Source organism: Python bivittatus, unplaced genomic scaffold (assembly GCF_059951505.1).
Source record: "Python bivittatus isolate LINGU-HERP-01145 unplaced genomic scaffold, Pbiv_v1 ctg000480_np1212, whole genome shotgun sequence".
NCBI classification, from domain to species: domain Eukaryota; kingdom Metazoa; phylum Chordata; class Lepidosauria; order Squamata; family Pythonidae; genus Python; species Python bivittatus.
Window position 1 is genome coordinate 28,818,929 of NW_028277075.1, and position 21,638 is coordinate 28,840,566.

At 40.3% G+C, this 21,638-nt stretch overlaps 2 protein-coding genes across 2 annotated transcripts; both read left to right on the top strand.

Annotated features, from left to right (window-relative positions):
* Window positions 1–1,811: 1,811 nt before the first annotated feature.
* On the top strand, window positions 1,812–7,766 carry LOC103067845 (disintegrin and metalloproteinase domain-containing protein 20-like). Its single transcript, XM_007428340.3, has one exon. The coding sequence runs from the start codon at window positions 2,499–2,501 to the stop codon at window positions 4,689–4,691; it is 2,193 nt and encodes a 730-aa protein (XP_007428402.1). The 5' UTR covers window positions 1,812–2,498; the 3' UTR covers window positions 4,692–7,766.
* Window positions 7,767–10,058: 2,292 nt separating this feature from the next.
* On the top strand, window positions 10,059–18,382 carry LOC103067612 (disintegrin and metalloproteinase domain-containing protein 20-like). Its single transcript, XM_088145584.1, has one exon. The coding sequence runs from the start codon at window positions 14,245–14,247 to the stop codon at window positions 16,402–16,404; it is 2,160 nt and encodes a 719-aa protein (XP_088001710.1). The 5' UTR covers window positions 10,059–14,244; the 3' UTR covers window positions 16,405–18,382.
* Window positions 18,383–21,638: the final 3,256 nt, after the last annotated feature.

Below are 21,638 nucleotides of genomic sequence, written 5' to 3' on the forward strand. Positions count from 1 at the left end.
GTTACTTTTTCATCACCATCATAACTGCGAAGGGTAGCTAAACAAAGCTGTTGCTAAATGAGGACTACCTCTACTTAAATCTGCCCAGAGTTTCTTAACATTTTGTTCAAGTCAAGATCCCCATGTTAATATCTTGCCAAATAGAATTCAGACATTTTCTTTTTATTGACTGTGGTTGTAGTAAGGGAAAAAGTTGCCCTCAGAGTTGAACCAGCTCCTCCTCTGAAGTAATTCAGTCCTGAGACCATCTGCCCCTGTGGGTGAACAGCAGCTGGCCAGTTAGGCCTCCTTGGAGCCATCCTCCCTTCACTGTAAACCAGTTTCTGCCTTCCACACCAGGAGAGGATTGAAGGGGAAATCCTTGCCCCACCTGGGTTTGGCTAAATACAAAAAGGGAAACCAAACAAAAACTTTGGGAGTCTGTAGCTCAGCCAAGCTGAGGCGGGTGATAGAAGGCGACTGGTGAAATCCAGGACTGAAAAAAAAAAATCACCTTTATTAAAGGTGTTAAAAGAAGATCCATTTCCACACACACAACAGTTTAAATACGAAAAAGCCTAACACAGTTAAATAACTCATCCTTGCCTAAGGTCACCCTGTCATCCAGGTCTCCAGCCAACTCTCCCAAAAGCCAGCAAACTCTTTCCGCCCAAAACTTGACAGACCCTCCCCTTTCCCTTTATTGGCCCTCGGGGATCAGGTGACTCCCTCTGGGCACGTCAGGCTGGCTTGGGATTTAAAAGGGCCAGCTGCTCCTCTCTGCAATGGTAATCCTACATGTTCCAATCCTTTCATTTGAATTTTTATTTTTCCTTCTGTTAATCAGTTAATTATAATCCTTTTGTTTGCACATTTATTTGTGGCTCTTGTCGGTGAAGATGTTCTTCTGAATTCTCTCTCATTCTTTCAGAGTTTATATTTGCCATGGTTTGGGGTTTATCAGATGCCACATAATTTTTGTTTGCTATCTGCTCAATTACTTCCAGTTCTGTATCTAATTTCCTTTTAAGGATAACAAAACGTTGATCCATTAATCTCTGTCCAGTAACGCTTGAAACTGGGAATCTCCACGTCTACATTTCAAATATTCATTTTTGGAATCCTTTTTAGTTGGCTTAGACTGGTAGTAACATTCCATGATGACTGATATTCCAGGTTTATTCCAGATTTTGACCCCACTTAACACTGGACGCCTAGAAGCTATAGCACCCAGTGCAGTCTTTATTGAACTGGACAACTTTTCTTCTTGTTTCCGTTTTATGTAACTTTTAAAAATATATTATTTTCATACTTTTGACATTTTTTTGTATGTTGCTGTCCTCTTTCTAAAATGAAAAAGAGTACAGCCTGTTCAGCTTTTAAAGTGTTTTTTCTGAGCTTGGAGTTGAAGCTTGTGGTCTTTACTACATTTTCTCCCCACTATGGTTGTAGATTTCATCAAGTACAAGCCTTGGGGAAAAACACATATAAAACAAACATATTCTGAGTACAGGAATTGTTTTCTATAGCCAATTTGACAAAGTTCATACAACTTCCATCCCCAAATCTTCTCTTGATTATCATCAACCTTTCCTAAAAGTCTTGGTATATCACCAAGAGATTGGACAATAAATTCAGATGCCCCTCCCTATTCAGAGCTTCTGTTTACTCTGAAAACTTGAAAGATATTTCAACAGCTTCATGATCATTCATACCAGCTTTTCAAAGTTAACCAGCAAATCTAAGTTACACACTTTGTTTTCCTGGTAGGTTGTGGTCCCCTCCTTCCAGATTTGAAGCTCCGGGGTTGGCTAGACTGACATATTTCTCTCTCTCTCTCTCTCTCTCTCTCTCTCTCCCCCTCCCTCCCTCCCTCCCTCCCTCCCTCTCTCTCTCTCTCTGCTCAGCTCAATAAGGGTGAAAAGCCTTAAGGCACAGTCTGGACCATTTAGTATGCAAAAAGCCTCGCTTCTTTTTCTAGTTATAGATGACCTTGCTGGAAGGAGGAAAAGGCAAATTACCTTGAACTAGAAACCTCTAGGATGTTCAGCAGGTTATTTGTTTTGAACTCTCACAAAGCCACACCTATCATGGTGTGATGGACTACTCCACTTCCCACTCAGACTATGAACGAATCCACTTCAATTCACACCTTCAGCCAGCAAGAGGAAATATACAATTCATTCCTGTTATGTGAGCTAGACAGCAGCAGCAGGACACCAACCATGGTAAAGCAATTTGGAGTTGTCCTGGGACATGAAACAATTACGTAATGAGTCATAATACTGTAATAACATTTCACAAACATTCCTTTGCCATTGGATTCCATATTTGATTCTTTAAACTCCTCCCACATTCCAAAGTCTATTGCATTTTCTGTTGCTATGTACAGAATCCTCATTTTCAAATGTCTAAATCTCCCAACATCTCTTTTTCACTCTCTCTCAATTCATCCGTCCCCTTCCCTATTGGGCTTCCTTTTCTAGAATAAGGTAAAGTTCTACCCTCTTCTTGCACAAATGAGTATCTGTCTGTCATGGCTGGCTGTGATATTACTCAAGATCATCCCAAATGTAGCTTCTGGACAGGTACCTCCTCAGGGCTTCAGATATGCTTCTTATGATGTGACTATCCCAAGGAAGTTGTCTCCCAAGTATGGGCAAGAAGAACCCCAGCATGTGACTTACCTCCTGCAGATTGAGGGAAATCCCTATGTGGTGTACCTCAAGCAAAAGAGGAACTTCATCCCTAAGGACTTTCCTGTCTTCACCTATGATACAGCGGGGGATCTCCAGGTGGATCATCCTTTTATCAAAGATGATTGTTTCTACCATGGATTTGTACAGAGAAAGTCCTCTTCTCTGGTCACCCTCAGTACATGTTCAGGGGGACTGAGAGGTCTCTTGCAATTTGAAAATAAGACCTACGAAATTGAACCAGTCCAGGAATCTCCTACCTTTCAACATGTGGTGTTTCAGTTAGAAGAAGAAGAAGGGGCTCCTCTGATGACTTGTGGGCTAGCAAAGGAAGAGCAAAGCCATCAAGAGGTCATAATTCCAAAAACACAGAAGCTTGCAAGCAAAAGTACTTTTGGAAAATCCTGGTGGCCACATACCAGATATATTAAAGTTGCAATTGTGATTGATCATGAACGATATTTGAGGTTTGGCAGAAATGAATCTTTTACTACTATGCGAGTTCTAGATATTGTCCACATTGCAAATTCATTCTATGAATCTCTTTCTGTTCATTTGTCAATAGCAGGACTAGAGATCTGGTCACAAAACAACCGCATAAACATTTCTAACTACATAAATGTCACACTTGCAGTGTTTGGTAACTGGAAACACAACATTCTACATACATATTTAAAGAATGATGCTAGTCACTTATTTGTATATAAGAGTTATGGGGGTGCAACAGGATATGGATATATAGGAACTATATGTCATAGAAAGTGGTCAAGTGGTGTTGTAACCTATGTATCTTCCAGTTTGTTCTACATTTCTGTTGTATTTGCCCATGAATTAGGACATAACCTTGGAATGAAACATGATGGAAAATTCTGTCATTGTAAAAAGCGTTCTTGCATTATGTCAGCATATCCATCAGGGACTGATAGATTTAGTAATTGCAGTTATAAGGATTATTTCAAGTTTAGAAACACTGGCTGTTTATTAGTCCCACCAGACATTAACACAACCTTTAAATTTGAATTCTGTGGTAACAAAGTAGTGGAAAATGGAGAGCAATGTGACTGTGGGTCAGAAGCACAATGCAACTCAGATCCATGCTGCCAATCTAATTGTAAGTTGCGTCCTGGTGCTGTTTGTGCCTTTGGACTGTGCTGTGCTAACTGCCGGTATCGTAAACTTGGAACTGTTTGCAGAGAGAACACTAGTAGTTGTGATCTTCCTGAATATTGCAGTGGGACTTCGGAGCACTGTCCAGAAGATGTGCATGTGCAAGATGGTGCCCTATGCAGTCATGGAGTGCATTGTTATCATGGGAACTGCGTGACTCATGATATGCAGTGCAAAATGATGTTCGGTAGCAAAGCAACTGTCGCTTCTAAAGTTTGCTTCAGACTAGTAAATGCAAAAGGTGATCGCTTTGGCAACTGTGGCCTTAAACATGGAATTTACAAGAAATGTAATACTCGGGATATCATGTGTGGCCGTATCCAGTGTGAAAACGTAGATAAATTGCCTTCTTTGGAGGATCACAATACAATAGTTCATACTTCCACTGGAAATAATCAGTGCTGGGGAACTGACTACCATAGTGGAATGAAGGTAAATGATATGGGAGCAGTGAGAGATGGCACTTCTTGTGGCAACAGCATGCTGTGTATTGAGGGGAGTTGTGTCAATGTGTCTCTTCTGAAATATGACTGTAATGTCTCAATGTGCCGGAATCGGGGAGTATGCAACACTCTCAAACACTGTCACTGTGATTATGGATGGGCCCCTCCAGACTGTACAAATAGAGGCTATGGAGGCAGCATAGACAGTGGACCGCCTCCAATTATGATACAGACTAGAAGTAATAAGAAAACCTCAGCAATAGCAGGAGTACTGTGCGCCTTTTGTTTTGTACTTGTTTGTGCTGGCCTGGCTGTCTATTTCAAAGATGGTCTGACAAACCTCTTTGGAAAATTCCAGGGAAGAGTCCACGCTACAGAATCAAAAGATGAAGGAACACCACTGTAAATCACAATTTCTAACAATGCACAACCCATCAAATATAAACACAGGAATTAACAGTCAGTTTTAAAAACAAAGGCATTTGAAAGTACAATGTTTTAAATGTGTCTCCCAGGCACATTTCTTTTTGAAAGGTTTGGCTTCTTCAGCAGGGAAACCTCTGATCTACGCAAAATAGAGTTCAGTGAGAATGAGCTGAGGAAATTTCCCATTTGTAAAGAAAAATAAAATGTTTTAACATTGTAGCTGAAAATTCCACGTTCAAATTTGGGAGGAAGAGATCATCCAGAGGCAGCTTGCCCCAGTGTGATGGTCCTAAGTTCCTGGTTCCTGTCAACATGCAGGACGTTGTGGTAGCAGGAAAGCACAATTAAAACCCATCAGCACTTTTGTTTTTTCTTCATTTCCTGCTAGAATATTTTTTTATTCTCACTCAGAATTAGTCCATCCCGTCACTATAATAGATCAAACCTGTGGTCTCTCTTGCTGAAAGTCACAGCATTTCTTTCCAGGATTGGTGAAAAACTGAAGGACCCTTGTTCTTGTCCCACCAAAGCCACTGCCTGAAAAATCTGGTTCAGATACATTGAATAACAGGAGGCTTACTCTGCAGTCAGATAAATATTTTTGCTAACATATTAGTAAACTCTTAAATGAACTTTAGAAATGACTGGAGTTGCTTGATTCAGTCTGGCTGTAGGTTGACCTGCAGTGATCATCAGCGGGCCTCTGAAGAGAACTCTCCAGGACAGCACTGGAAACGAAGCCTCTGTGCTGCAGGTATTTCAACCAACAGCCCGCTATGCCAACAGTGCGTTGCACGTCAAAGAAAGAGCAAGAGGCGCTGTTGATGACAGATTGCTTGGGCTGCCAGCACAATGCTGCACAGCAGTCCTTATTGTCCAACTCTGCCTCAGTAAGATTACTGCTGAGAGTATTATGGGCTTTCAGTATTGTGAAGCCACTCAGTAACAATGGGCGAAAGACATCTCCAGCATGGTCCTCTGCCCATATTTGGAAGCCAAAGTGTGCTACTGCACATGGAAGTCGTGTCTGTCACTCTGCTAGAGATCAAGCCAAAAAGGCTGATACTCAAAAACGTCAAGCTCAGTTATTTACTCCAGGATGCAGGATTGAACTGATAAACCAGGGCAGCCTGTAGGCCAGAGGTTGCTGTGTTATCCAATTATAACTTTTCTTATCAATTCGGCTATGACTATTTGCTCTATTTTAAATAAAAGGCTGTTTAGGTTTTTATCCCATTGGAAACCTGTACTATTATTTGAAATATGGAGATTTTTATTTTTTTTTTAAAAACCATATGTTCCCTTCAGAGAGATGTATTTTAAAAATACATTTTGGGGGGGGGATTCCTGACCTTTGAAGATCATCTGCATGGATATAAAATTAATGAAATTGAAAATTCAGAATGGATGATAACAGGAATAATTCTAAATCTCTCTCCCAAATCCTGCTGAGTAGCCTTAGGATTGCACCGAAGCCGTTGCTTAAAAGCCAGCAAAAAAGAATTTCCACTGTGGCAGGGAGGAGGAGGAATAGTTAGGTATGGATGATCAGGTGCTCCTTTCCATGCTAAGTTATCTGTAGGCGGTAGCATGGCCCTGCCTCCCCTATCAGCCTAACTGGAAGGAGTGGTGGAAGGCTTAGAGCAGTATTTCTCAACCTCAGCAACTTGAAGATGTGTGGAGTTCAACTTCCAGAATTTCCCAGCCAGCCTAGAGAGCAAATGAAGAAGAATGAGGTAGGTTTTGCTTCCTCTTTCTTAGCAGAGAGATTAGAGCAAGTATGTGAAATATTTGCATATCCCCATCCCCCCTTCACAGATTGAAAGAGGGACAATTAACTAAACCTTCATGAAATGAGATCTAAGCAATACAGACTTTTGCCAAAGGTAGGTAGGTAGGTAGGTAGGTAGATTCTGAAATACACAACCAACTCAACAAGAAGTCTACACTCAGACTTATTTTTCTCCTCCTCCTCCTCCTCCTCGTTACATCCTGGTGCTTGTGATCTTGGACTGTGCTGTGCTACTTGCTACTACATAAATTTGTACTTGTTTGCAAATGGAACACTAGTAGCTGTGATCTTCCTGAATACTGCAACCAGACATCTGGAAAGTACCTTGAAGATACACATCTGCAAGATGAAGCCTGTGAGATGAGTGCTATTGTTGTGACTATTGTTCTCAGCAGCCACTGTATGTTTTTTTTTAAAAAATTAATTAAATTTACATGTCACCTGACTCCCAGTGGCACTAGGTGGTTTACAAATTATTTAAAACGTTAAAAACAAGACATTAAAAATGATAACAGAAAGGTAACGATGGCAGGACGACAAACCAAGTGCAAATCAAAGGAAACAACCTAGGGTTAAAGGAGACTTCAGTCACCCTCACCAAAGGCCTGGGCAAAGAGCCAGATCTTCAAGGTCCTTTGAAACATCAGCAAGGTGGGGGCCGTTTGAATCTCTATATTTCTTGTTCCTATTTTGGGGTGTTTCTGGAGTTTTAACCTTGTTAGCTGCCCAGTGTCATGAGATGGGTAACCATATAAGTTGATTAAAATAAATAGTAAAGATGGTGCCTCATGCACTGATAATGCATATTGTTACTAAATTTTGTAATGCAATTTGGTAAGAGGGCAATAGTTGCTTACAAAGAGTGCTTCCAACAAACCAGTGCTCTAGCTGATGCTTTGGCAATTGTGGCCATAAATATGGAACTACATTACATGTGAAGCTGACTGCACTGAGAGTGAAAATGTAGGAAGCTTACATGTTTGGATGACCACAATATAAAGTTCAGACTTCTATTGGAAATAAACAATGCTGGGACTACAGACTACCACACTGGAAAGGAATTAACTGATACTGGAGCAGTGAGAAATGGTGCTCCTGTAGCATTGACATGATGTGTACTGAAAGGCAATGTGTTTACATGTCCCTCCTGAGGTATGGCCACAATGTCACAAAGTGTCAATAAGGGAGCATGCAACAGTTGCAAAAATGATGACTATAATTATGGCTGGAACCTTTCTGACTGTCTAAATTAGTATTTCTCAACTTCAGCAACTTTAAGATGTGTGGACTTCAACTCCCAGAATTCCATGCAGACTGGGGAATTCTGGGAGTTGAAGTCCATACATCTTAAAGTTGGTGAGGTTGAGAAAGAGTGGTCTAAATGAAGATTACAGGGGCAGCATAGGAGGATTACAACCTGTTTTTTGTGTTGCTGCCACTTGTGAACAACAACAAAAATTCATCCTACAGAATCAAAACAGGACACTCCATAGTAAAACTCAGATTTGAACATTTCACAAGGAGTTAAATATCAACTTAGGAAATAATAGTTTTCCAATAAAATAAAATACCTTTGAGCAGGTAAAGGTTTGAAGATTTAATTTTTAAAGTTTCTTTGGTTTAAATTGTCTTTGAAACATGTTTTATGAAAAAGCTTAACTTCACTGAAGGGAAAGGGGAAAAGAAAAAGGGAAAGGGAAAAGAAAGAGGTTTCTAACCTGGGGTCTTAATCACATTACTAATTTTACCTGCAAAATATATATTACTTGGTATAAGTACCTCTGAATTTGCCCATCATATCAAGCAGGTATCTGAACTGAACTGGGCACATGCAAATATCACTGTTGAACTCATAATACATTTAGAAGCATGCTCAGGAACCATCCGTGGCCATTTACTCACTATTTATAAGGTGTTATAGTGCTATCCAACCATTGTCATACCAATGTACTAGTATCAAGGACAGGCGTTATATTGTCACAGTTATGGTTGGGCGATGCCAGAAGTGGCTATAAATCACTAGAGAGGACACAGCCTTAATCTGTGGGGTATTCTCCACAGGGCTACAGGCAATGAGCATCAGCTTTTCTGTCTGTTAGCAGGCACTCCAACTGGCCAGCTTAAAGTGAGAGCCCATCCAAAGTCCCCCCTTTAGCCTACTTATAAAAGGTACGTTCTTTGAAAAGGCAGGATGCAAATATTTTTTCCCAGCTCTGCTAGTTGTGAAATAATATAAGACTGCATCCAAACTAACTGTCAGCAGTGGAATATGACATTGTATCAACACACCATTTTCAAGCCAGTATAGCAAGGTCTTTGCAGAACATATATCGTGGAAGCAAAAAAATATTTTTAAAAGGATGTAACCTTTTTTTTTTTTTTGGTGCCTTCAAGTCAATGTTGACTATTAGCAATTGCCTGAACTGGTCCCTGCAGTTTTCTTGGCAAGATTTTCAGAAGTGGCTCGCCATTGCCTCCTTCCTAGAGCTGAGAGAGACTAGCCCAAAGTTACCCTGCTGGATTTGTGCCTCAGGCAGCACTAGAACACACCATCTCCCGGTTTCTAGCCTGGTGTCTTAATCACATTACTAATTGTACAGGTAGTCCTCACTTCCTGACAGTAATTGGGATTGGGAACTCCATCGCTAAGCAACATGGTCATAAGGCACAAGGTCATGTGACTGGACTGACTTATGATGGCAGTTCCAGCAGTCCCAGTTGCTGTCATTAGGTGAATCCCGTATGGTTGCAGCATCCCACAGTCATGTGATTGCCATTTGTGACCTCCTGGCGGCTTCCCCTTTGACTTTTCTTGTCAGAAGCTGGCAGTGAAGGTCGCAAATGGCAATCATGTGACCGCAGGACACTGTGATGTTGTAATTGTGAGCCGATTGCCAAGCACCCAAATCACGATCATGTGACTGTGGGAAGCTCCAATGGTCGCAACTATGAGGACCTGCTATAAGTACCCCTTGTTCAGCACTGTTGTAACCTCCATTGCTGAATGAGTGTACTTTAAGCAAGAACTACAATTTTAAAGTACAAAATCAGAGCTGAAATAATAAAACAGGTACCAAAATTTATGCCATATGTATCAAAGACTCCGAATGAATATTGTCTAAAATATTAAAATACTATTCTATCTAAAAGTCCATTTGTATAGTTGAGATTCCTTAACAGCTGGTGAATAGGCAGGCCCTCCTTCAACCCACCCCTCCCCATTCACTACTTTAATTCCCTCCAGACTTCACAATGTTGACAGCTGATTCCCAATAATGGAATCAACATCCTTATCTAAACAGTAGAATACATACTGTATGGAGTGGGAACAAATGGGCAGGCAATGGAAATAAGCCTGTGCGTCCCCAGGTAAGACAAGGTATGCCCAGGTATCTTCTCAACCTCCCCACCCCACTATCTAGAGCAGTGTTTCTCAATATTAGCAACTTCAAGATGTGTGGACTTCAACTCCCAGTATTCCTCAGCCAGTAAGCTGGCTGGGGAATTCTGGGAGTTGAAGTCCACACATCTTAAAGTTGCTAAGATTGAGAAGCATTCATCTAGGGGATAAAGGTGGTCTTTTTAAAATTCAGGCCTCAAAAGGGGAAGAAAGAAAACTCCAAGGAAAAGAGAAACAAGAAGGTGCTGGAGGGGAGGCTGAAAAGAAGTAGATTTTTAGCATCTCCCCCAAGCCTCCAAAGTAAGCTTGGTCATTCCAGAAAAGCTAAAAGGAAGTCAAGGTAACACTGAATCAGAAAGAGACTTCTGTTTCAAGGAATTGTTGTGTGGGTAGACAGACGTTACCAAGCCCATCTGGAACTCTCCATAATGATTTTAAGTTGTGCAGTGGTACCTCTAGTTACGAACTTAATCCATTCCGTGACTCTGGTTGCAACTCGAGTTGGTCTCAAGTCGAGGTAAAGTTTCCCATAAGGTTCAATGTAAATACGGTTAATCCGTTCCGCCCTCCGAATTTGGTCGCACCACGAGGCAAATTTCCCCATAAAGTTCAATGTAAATACGGCTAATCCGCCCTCCGAATTTGGTCGCACCCCGAGGTAAATTTCCCCCATAAGGTTCAATGTAAATACGGCTAAACAGTTCTGAAACATATGCATTTTATTTTTAAACCTCAAAAACCTTCCAAACGCCACAAAAACCTTCCAAACGCCACAAAACACACCACAAGCCTCACCAAACGTCTCCTTGCTACTGCGATCTCGCCCACAGGAAGCCGTGACTGCGTGGCAGCAGGGAAAATGGCCGCGGATCCGGTTCGTAAGTAGAGGCAAGTTCGTAAGTAGAGGTAAATTTTTGGGGCCGGAGCTGGTCGTATCTCAAAAATTTCATAAGTAGGGGCATTCGTAAGTAGAGGTACCACTGTATTTTAATGTGTGTCCACTAGTTTAATGCTTTACTGTCTCTAAGGTTTTAGTGTTTGTGATTATTGTCTATAAATGGTATATACCATTCTCTGTACATGCTGAGGGAATTATGATTTTTTTTGGTATACAGCTCGGAACCTTGTGGCATCAAAGTGCTTCCAAACGAGAGCAACCCTCTGAACCGTTGCACAGTCTGTTCAGCAACCCTGCTTATCCTTGGTACCAGTCTGTGGGAGATTATTCTTACTCTTGATTTGAGCGGTCCTCTTGGATTATTTCACAACAGTGATTGTTTTCATTGTTTTAAATGAAAGTCTTACATCTTTTCTTATTTTTAATAAAGCCTAATTTACAATTCATGCTTCTTATGTTGTTCTGGCTTCCAAGAGAGGGGGAACAGCTTTTCCTCTGCACACACCTCAAGCTTGTGCTTTCTTACAGGACGCGGTGCTATAAACTTTAGGTTGTTTTCACTGTTCTTGTTTTTCTTGGATTTCTATCAGTCCCATATACCAGGGTAAGGGGGCAGGTGTCAGGTTAAGGCATTCCTTAACTAGATCCTGCATGTTGTGGCAGCCATAGAACTACCAAGCAGCTGGGCCATGGTAGAAAGGTAGTCCAGGGAATATAACACCTAGTTTATTACTGGGAAAATGAATTGAGACCCCCATGTTTTAGCTATGGGCACCACCCTGTCTGCCACCAATTAAAATATTGCATCTTGATAAATCCTACTAGGATTTATTAAGCAATTTGAGGGCATATTCAGAATTGGTTAGTATAGATTAATCAGTGTTAGATTAAATTCAGTTACGTGGAATATAGAAGACGTTCATTTCTTCCATTGATAAACCAAGGACTTTCAGTGGACTTTTAAGAAGGACAGTTACATTTCCTGTCTGATATTAAAATCCTTCCTGATCATAGCTGCAATGTTGCTTTTGAATGGGGTTATTAAATTTACTTAATAAAAATGCATTGAATTTTTTCTAATTTCCTAGAATGTACTGGTATCATATAATATCATTTGTCTTTGAATTGCCTTGAAAACATGTATTTCAATATGATCTTTATTTCATTAAGTTTGGAGAGGGCTGTGCCTGAGAGAGTATTAAACTAGTCTACACTGGACTGAAGTAGTATAGAAATGTGATAAATAAATACTATAACTCTTCAGAATAATATAATATTGATATTAATGGTTATACAAACAAACAGATCTATCCTCCTATTCTCTTTCTGGGTAAGCAAGGTTATAGAAAGTTCATAAAAAGTGTAAGATGTTGTAGACAAATGTAACTAAAAAAAGGATATAAGAGATTAGAAAATGAGACCTTTTTATTCTTCCAAACCCTTTTTGTTCATTCAGAATATTTGTGCAGTTTTTTTCCCACAACCCGTCCCTCCTTAGGGGTGTTATCTAAATTAGGTGAAAACTAATTCTGACAATAATTTGTAAATCTTTCCAAATGAGAAATGTCAAAGTGGTTAATAATTAGGACATAGCTGTGCACCCTTCAACAACTCATACCCAATCAAAATGTTCAAACGATTTATCTGGAAAGGTGTTCAAAACAGTCTAAAGAGGAATAGCAATAACTCAGTGGACATGCCTACATTTACAAAGAAGAGCAAACATTTACTTACAAAAGGCCATCCGTAGGAAATGCTGGTGACACAAATCACACACCCCCAAACCACATCCCAGAACTGGAGAGCAAATCCTGTTGATGAAGAAGCGTGACTAGGATTGAAGAATGCAGATCATGATCACATAAGACTGACTAGGATTTAAGGCTTAAGGCAAAGTGGAGCACCTGAGAGCTTGGGAATCAGAGAAAATGATGCAAGAAACACTGAGATCACAGCACAAAACTTTTGGGTGGAGATGGGGGACAGAAAGTGACACAGTAAGATATTTTGGGAGTATTTCAAATAGCTCCAGGGCAAATGTTCTTTCTGCACAAATGTCTAATCTAAAATGGTAGGGATCTCGACTGCTAAACAAGACAAGTAAATCTTTCATATTGTAGTATTGCATATTGCAATAAATCTGTCATATTGCATTTTAAGGACTGCATGAGAGGAAAACAAAACATGAGAATGACTGAAAGAGGGGAAAAATTAAGTATTTCAAGAGGACAGTGGGAAAAGGATGGGTGAGGTCAGTGATGTCATCCTAGTGGCCTGCATAAAAGGCACTCTCTCTCTCTTTTTTTTTTTTACAAATTGCTGGGCTAATCCCTCCCCACTCAGTATTTTGTACAGTATTCTTTGAAGCACCCTTGGAGAAGAGAACTGTCTCCCTGCTTGTAAACAGCAGCAGAGCCATGCCACTGCGTTTGGCCACAGGGGCACTTCACCCCGTCAAAAAGGTACAGTGTGTTTCATGCCATGTTGAGCTGGATTGCTCTTATCTGCAAATTCTTGACACTTAAGCATTCCAGGAAATATGTTTTTCTGGGGATGCTTCTCTGCTAATACTCATGCTAAATCTTCACTCTGAGTCTTCCTATATCTAAGTGCAAAAGGACACCAAGTGAATTAATTCCAGAATTGAAAGTAATGTCTTTCTGAATCCTTTGGCACACATAATCTTCTGCACCCTTTGTATCCTTTGTTTAGTAACTATTCTGAACTCAAGTCTTTACCTCCAGTTTAAGCAAGAAGGAACTCTGCATAAAAGGACTCCTTTGCTACATAAACCACAGAATCTGGTGGTGGGGACTGTGCCTTTTTGATGTGCAAACAAGTTCTTTCTCTACTATGAACCAGCAGAAAAGAAGAAACTTAGATTTTCCCTGCCTGAATAAGCAGATAACAGATGTTTTTGGCTAATCTTGGCTCTAATAGTGAGTAGATTTAGCTCCAAAGTTTGCCTATCAACACAAGTCTTTGTAGAGTTAGTGTCCAATATTGAGCACTGGCTCAGTCATAAACTAATAAATCCAATTCACACGTCGAGCAAACTAGGAAAAACCTTCAGTGTAGTCCAGTCTGGCAGGTAATGAATAAATTGCTACAAAAATTAAAGGACTGTGGGTGCATCAATGAGGGAGTTGTGCTAAGGCACTGAAGCTACCCAACAGGGCTCAAAATAACTCAGGATTTTATAAACCATTCCTCTGCCATTCTATCCCATTTTTTATCCCCAAGCTCCACCCACATTCCAAAGGAAGCCCCATTTACAGTTGCTATGTATAGAATCCTCCTCCCTTTTGTGAAGAAGGATTCTGTTTATAGCTTTATAAACTTGTTCCTGGGTTCTCATCAGATGCTGGAGGCTTCCTTTTCTGAAATGAAATGTCAGAAAGTGTATTTTGTATTTTAAGGGGTTCCTTTCTTTGCCAGATAATATGAGTATTCATCTTCCCTGGCTCTTGGTGATGTTCTTGAAGAACTTCCTGACTGAGACTGCCCCTCAGACTCCTCCTTGGGGCTTTATTTTTGCTTCTTATGAAGTAACCATCCCAAAGTCATTAACCCCCAAATCCAGACAACAGAACCCCCAGAATATCTCATACTTGTTTCACATTGAGGGGAGGAGTCTTGTGATACACCTTAGGCAGAAGAGAGGCTTAATCCCCAAGCATTTGCCTGTCTTCACCTACAGTAAGGATGGAGATCTCCAGCTAGATTATCCATTCATCAGGGATGACTGTTATTATGATGGTGTTGTACAGGGTGAACCCTTCTCTTTGGCCATCATCAGCACTTGCTCTGGAGGACTCAAGGGTCTACTGCGATTTGAAAAAAAGATTTATGAAATAGAGCCAGTTCTGGAATCTGCTACATTTCAACATGTGGTCTTTCGATTAGAAGAAAAGGTGGGTGCCATTCAAATGAAGTGTGGCCTAACACAGGAAGAGCAAAGACATCAAGAAGCCATGCTCCTAGATCTTGACAAAACAATGAACAAAATTACATCTAAAGGAGACTGGTGGTCACATGATAGGTATGCAGAGATTGCTATTGTGATTGATCATGAACGATTTTTGAAATTTGACAAAAATGAAACTCTCACTGCTATATATATTCTGGATATCTTCTACATTGCAAATGCAATGTATGATCCTCTTTCTGTTCATTTGTCTATAGCTGGACTAGAAATATGGTCACAAAGAAACCTTATACCAATTAGTAATGACATATTTAAAACACTTGAGGAATTCACTAACTGGAGAAGAGACTCATTACTTAATCGTTTACCGAATGATGCTGGTCACTTATTTATTTTTAAGAATTTTGGTCGTGCATTAGGATTGGCATACTTAGGGATGATTTGTGATGATAACAGGGGATCAGGTGTTGAATCATATGTTACTTCCAGTTTGTTCCATATTTCTAACACATTTGTCCATGAACTAGGACATAATCTTGGCATGCAACATGATTCGAAGTACTGTGTATGTGATCGACCGAAATGCATTATGGCCCCAGCACAAGGAGCAACTGATAGGTTTAGCAACTGCAGTTATAATGATTACTTCAGTCGAAGAAATTCTAACTGTTTGTTAATTCCGCCAGACCCTAATAAAATATTTAAAATCAAATTCTGTGGCAACAAAGTGGTAGACAATGGAGAGCAATGTGACTGTGGTACCAAAGCTGAATGTCAGCTGGATCCGTGTTGTCAATCTAATTGTAAATTACGTTTAGGGGCCACTTGTGCTTTTGGACAGTGTTGTATCAAGTGTCAGTATCAAGTAGCTGGAACGGTTTGCCGAAATAAAGCAAGCAGTTGTGATCTCCCTGAGTACTGCAATGGGCTTTCTGAGAGGTGTCCTGAAGATGCTTATGTGCAAGATGGTGCCCCGTGCAGTGATGGTGCGTACTGTTTTCGTGGGAATTGCAATACTCATGATATACAGTGCAAAACCATCTTTGGCAGAAAAGCAACAGTCGCTTCAGAAGTTTGCTTTAGAGAAATGAATATTCAAGGTGATCGGTTTGGCAACTGTGGCTTGGGACATGGAATTTATAACAAATGCATAGCTGAGAATATCCTGTGTGGCCGTATCCAGTGCGAAAATGTGGAAAGCTTGCCTTCTTTGGAGGATCACACCACCATAGTTCAGACTTCCATAGGCAATAAACAATGTTGGGGAACTGACTACCACAGTGGGATGAAGATCATCGATATCGGAGCAGTGAGAGATGGCACTCCTTGTGGCAATGGCATGATGTGTATTGACAGGAAATGTGTTAATGTGTCCCTCTTGGGATATGATTGTAACGTCGCAAAGTGCCACAATCGGGGAATATGCAACAATTTCAAACATTGTCACTGTGAGGAAGGCTGGGCTCCCCCAGACTGCCTAGAGAAAGGCAATGGTGGTAGTATTGACAGTGGCCCACCCCCTCTGTATGAACGCCAGAGATTTTATCGCAAAATGAATATTATCTTAGCGATTGTATTTCCTCTTTGCGCACTTGTTCTTTCTTGTGCTGGTTTCAAGAACCGAATTATATATAGGATTGGAAAGTTGGAGGAAAGATCTAGTCAACAGGAATGAACCCCCCCCCCCCCCCAAAAAGCTCACAGTAGACCAGAGAAATGAACCAGGGTTCATGTGTCAAATCTGTAACAAGATATTATGGATAATTTTGAGCAAAAGAGACTTGTGTCTAGGTGAATAAGCAGTGCTACCTACAGGGGTACCAAGAGGAGTCACGCTGATGTCCCCAGCATTGTAGAACTGCGATTCAAGCCCTGCCCCTTTTCTATGCACATTGTGAGGTGGTGTGCATGCCCCAAGGGGGCCAAGCTTGCGGTGGCACATTGCAATGTTGCTTTTGTCATTCTGATGAAAGCACCAACTTGCTGTGACTTGCCAAAGGCTACAACTTTATTCTCCTTTCAAAAGCCCATTCTTTGTGGAATGTTGTTGGGCTTTTTTTATCCTGCCTATCCTGTAGAATGCCTGATAATAGTTTTTGCTCCCAGTCTGGATCTGACTCTCAAAAGGACTGTTAAGAAAGCATTGGAAGTGAAATGCACATGACAATCAAGTGTAATGACTCGTGCATGCAGCTGATATGGGCAAGGACATGTGCTTATAAGGTTGCCTGGAAGAAGAATGCTATGGCCCCTTTCTTTTTGGCTCTGAAGCTCTGGGCCGGTGTTTCTCAACCTTAGCAACTTTAGCAACCATGCTGGCTGGGGAATTCTGGAAGTTGAAGTCTGCTCATCTTAAAGTTGCTAAGGTTGAAAAACACCACTCTAGACTTGTATAAGTTTGAAAAGTCCCTCCCTCTGTGTTCAGTCCAATGAGGTGAAGAAGACCTACCTTTGGTGTTCAAAATCCTTATTACTTTATGATGCAACTGCTGGATAAACGTGCAGGAAAGGCGAGGGGTGGGGTGGGATGGGGGAGACATTTTCTCTTGTGTTATCCTGGGAGTTCAGCAGCCTTGTTTCTGAGAGCACATGAATATGTCTAGGCATACTTCCTAATTCTGTCTCAAGAGGTAGGGCACTCTCTTCATGGCTTATGATGAAAAACCAATAGAGAACAACACTGAGCTCCATCATGAAGTAATCCATTTCAGTTCATTTCTCGAGCTTTCTCGAGCTTTCAGAAGGAGTCTTGCAATATAGTTCCTTGTGGTGAGTCAGTGATAAGTGACTGAAAGTGAGAATTGATGGGAGAACTGAGAGTTGCAGGGGGAGGGACTCTTGTTGTGTAGCTCCCAGAATTCCCAAAGATCTGAACTCTAGTCTCAATATGTTTTCCCAGCTTGGGGAAGACTAGCCTACATTCTTCTCAGTTGCATTTTCATCCTGGGATGGAGACACAGATGATTTCTCCTATTGAAGAGCATTCAGCTTCAGAGCACTTGAGACTTAGCTTAAATATTTTGGAGAAGCAGAATCCAAGGTATCACTTTATAAAAGTTATTTCTCGGGGACTTCAACTGATTGTGCTTTTGGTTACTTGTGTTTTAACCTATAGGTTTTGTCTCAAATTGATATGACAGATTAAAAGTTCTATTGTCAGATGGAGTCCAGGCAAAGGAATGGGAGCATAACAAGAATCCAGGTATTCTTAATGAATTAATTTAATCTCTACTTTGAAGCAAATTGATCTGAGCTGATATTCATCTTCCAGGTAAGGTAGAGATCAAAATATAGTTAAATGTTAGATTTTGCACTTCAAACATTAGCATAAGTTGCAACCCACATATCATTTAAACCAATGCCTCACATACCCTATGAATAATGGAATATGATATAATATGCTATGTACTAGTTCTCAGTATTCTAGGGAAGAATGATATATCGCCACGTTAGTCCCTCTCAGAGACATGTATTATAAAGGCGGCCAGTCTTTCCAATACCTGTTGTTGTTGTTTTTTGTTTTTGTTTTAAAGATGCAGAAATTTTTGAGGTAATGACCACTGTACCTTGTAACAGTATAAGTTATGTATTTAAGGGCAAATCATTATCTATGAATTGTAATAGAAAATCTTCACCTAAATAAATATTTGCTGTTGCCTTCTGGTACAAGTCTGTTCTGTGTTTTAATATCTGGTTTCTCTGTTTCTTTCTTAAGAACAATAAGTAGCTTGCACAGATTAAGGGTTTTTTTTTTCAGTTTCTAATGTATTTCTTTGTACTTGATATTTTTGTTTTCGTTGTATTAGAACAGGATTGGAACGGAAGTAAACGTTAACATCCATTCTGTTGTCTGTAGAACCAGTTCAGCCTTAGAGTTGTATTGTCTCAGTCCTGCTGGAGAAGTCCAGAGAAAGCTGACAAATAATATCATAAACAAACAAACACTAACATCATGGTTTTGGGAACCTATAACAGAACTCCTTAAATGATTACCTTTATGCACAGAATGCTGTAAGAGACACGACTCCCACTAGAACTGCCAGGAATTCACCTCATCATTCTTAAAAAACACAGGGGGATAATTGGCTGAGGCCCAGTACTTTCTTTAGAAATGTGTCCACCAGGCTAGAAAAATGACAAAGGTAAGCTAGGAACAGTAGAGAGTATTCTGGGTTGGGGGATAGAGGAGAACACGCCAAACTGATAGTTTGTAATTGGCTGTTTTCAACCTAATAGTCATTTTATTAATGATCAACTTCACTTTAGCAGCCATTTGTGGAAGAGTCAAAATGTTATCTAAATTCTGACATATAGCCTACATATTACTTAGAGCATTCTTTTAATACATTATTTATTATGTACAGCTTTTCTTTCTCTTCTAATCAATTTCAGTTGTGCCAGCCAAATTTTTTTACAGTTCAATAGGGGTGTGTTTTGACTAGAAATTGGATATGAGGGGAAAGAAGTGATTTTTTCAGTTTGCAAGTCAGTAACTTCATAGCTTTCCCAACTGATGATGTTGGCTGAAAAATATGCTGTATGTTTCTGAACTATTCCTTCTACAGAGACATGTATCTATATGACTGCACAGAGATTATGAAGAAGAATTTCATAATGCTGGGATGAACAAGCTATAGGAAAAAGATAGCTAACTACAGAATAAATAACATTTATATTGTAAAATAAAATATTTACACCTACTTTCCCCCAGTCCTTATAGCTACTATGGCTGGTGTGGGTCTTCCGGGCTGTGTGGCCGTGTTCTTGAAGTTTTGTTTCCTAACGTTTCGCCAGCACCTGTGACCGGCATCTTCAGAGTGCAGGAGCACAGACAGGAGCAGTTCTCTCTGTGCACGTTAGGAAACAAAACTTCAAGAACACGGCCACACAGCCCGGAAGACCCACACCAGCCATCGTATGCCGGCCGTGAAAGCCTTATAGCTACTCTTAGTGTCCATCTGTACATTTCCTCCCCCTCATATTTTTCATCTCTGGTCACTGGACACATTCACATACAATTCTCTCCCCTGACCATACCCTACAAAAATAAAGTTTACAACAAAATTGATGTTTTTCCCTCACTGACTAATTCCACATTAATTATTTGACAAGTATGTCTCAAAACAAAATGAAAAAGTGCCACTTTCATGCTATGTGATAATTGTATAATTATCATTGCATAATTGCCATGAAGTGCCTTGAGGATCTTTTAGAAACATTATTTAGAAAAAATGAGTTCTAAATAATTGCCAAACATTAGCTTTTCAATTTGTGTTTGATATTGAAATGTATTGGTTTGGTTTGTGTATTTCCTAACCTACCCAGCAGTTTTAGTAACATAGCAACTACTAACATCTTTCTAGAAGGCTTCCTCAAAATCTCTCTGTAAGAACTCTGTCACTTCAGTGGATAATCTTCCATTTCCATGTCTTCTGCTCTGTAAACTCCAACCAGCCATCTACTTTCTTCCCAGTCTTTACCATTTTCCTTCCATTTCCTTCCATTTGATATTACAAAAATGTCAATTCAACACATCATTTGCCAACTACAGCTCTTCTTCTTTGTAAAGTCATGTGGTGATGTCACTGATGAACCAGTCTTCATAAGTACAGCTAATTTTTCTGTACCAGCAAGAACCTTTGTGGTACTGATGAAGATTTCTGGGTGATCCTGAACTCCGCAGTTTCAGGGCTCTAGTTCAGAAGAAGCCTTCACACATTCATCTCTACACACAAAGCCTACACGTGAAACAGAATCAATATCACAACACAAAATGACAAATCAAGAAAAAGCATGTTAATTTCAGCCATTGCTACTCTTGTTCCTAGTGCAAATGTAGTTAAGCATTCTAAATATTGTATTCTATGTTGGCTTCACTCCCATGGCAGGTAGGCAGTGGTTAAATCTCACAAATAAGCAACTAACATTTCCCCCCAAAAGGGCTTTAAAGTATGGTTGATGTTTTACCACATCATTCACCACTTCTAAACTTATAGCTGCTAAAATCACTGCTTTCTGAATCATGGCTACTTGATATTTGTGTTCTTCCTGCAGGAGCTGGTAACTCAGGTAGAAGGCATCTGTCTTTATTCCAACTGCTAAAGCACACACTGAAAGGCAACAAATGTGTGAAGAGGCTCAATTACCCAGCTCTCATTTTCTTGTAAGACTATGGAACTCTCCTGAGCAATTGCAAAGCCTGCTTAGAGAGGGTGGTTTACCTTGGTGTAATCATGATAAAAAGTTATCTACAATGGTCCATTTGGATATCCCTTACTATAGGTAAAGATAACTAAGTGCTTAGTGACCAAATCGTTCCCCTATTAGAGATGCACTATACAGAGCTCCTGTCCTCCTAATCTGCAGGAGAAAGGTAGCATGTCATACTTGCTATCTCCCTTGGAATGGTAAGAGACATATGTGCTTCTTCTCTGGAAAAAAGCCATTTTTATTTCAGAGAGTTGCCTCAGAGTAATGAATATTCAAGGTGACCATTTGGCAATTGTAGTTTTACCATGATTGTCTAGAGCAGTGGAGGGGGGAGCAAATCACAAAATGCGTCAAAATGCCAACCCTGTGATTTACACACTTCCATCCAGCATTCATTCGGATAAATTGAAAAAGGTGGGGATTGCATTGTGAGATCATCATGCAGGTCACCACTTTTTTGTCATTGCAGCTAGCAATGTACAGCAATCTGTGCTATAATATAAGGCTGTGCGGATCACGTGTTATCAAACTCAGTATCATCATGTGCAAAAATAAGCCGCTCTGGAACAAGATACATCACATTCAAACACTATAATTAAAACATACTTGGGCAGAAGCCAGTGCCGAGCTATTAGCTACCACATTAGAATGGACAGCCAGTATCAGGTGTGATAATCTTTGCAGCACAGACTGATTGAT

Coding starts and splice junctions, on each gene's coding strand:
- LOC103067845 (XM_007428340.3), top strand. CDS start 2,499: ATGAGTATCTGTCTGTCATGGCTGGCTGTGATATTACTCAAGATCATC.
- LOC103067612 (XM_088145584.1), top strand. CDS start 14,245: ATGAGTATTCATCTTCCCTGGCTCTTGGTGATGTTCTTGAAGAACTTC.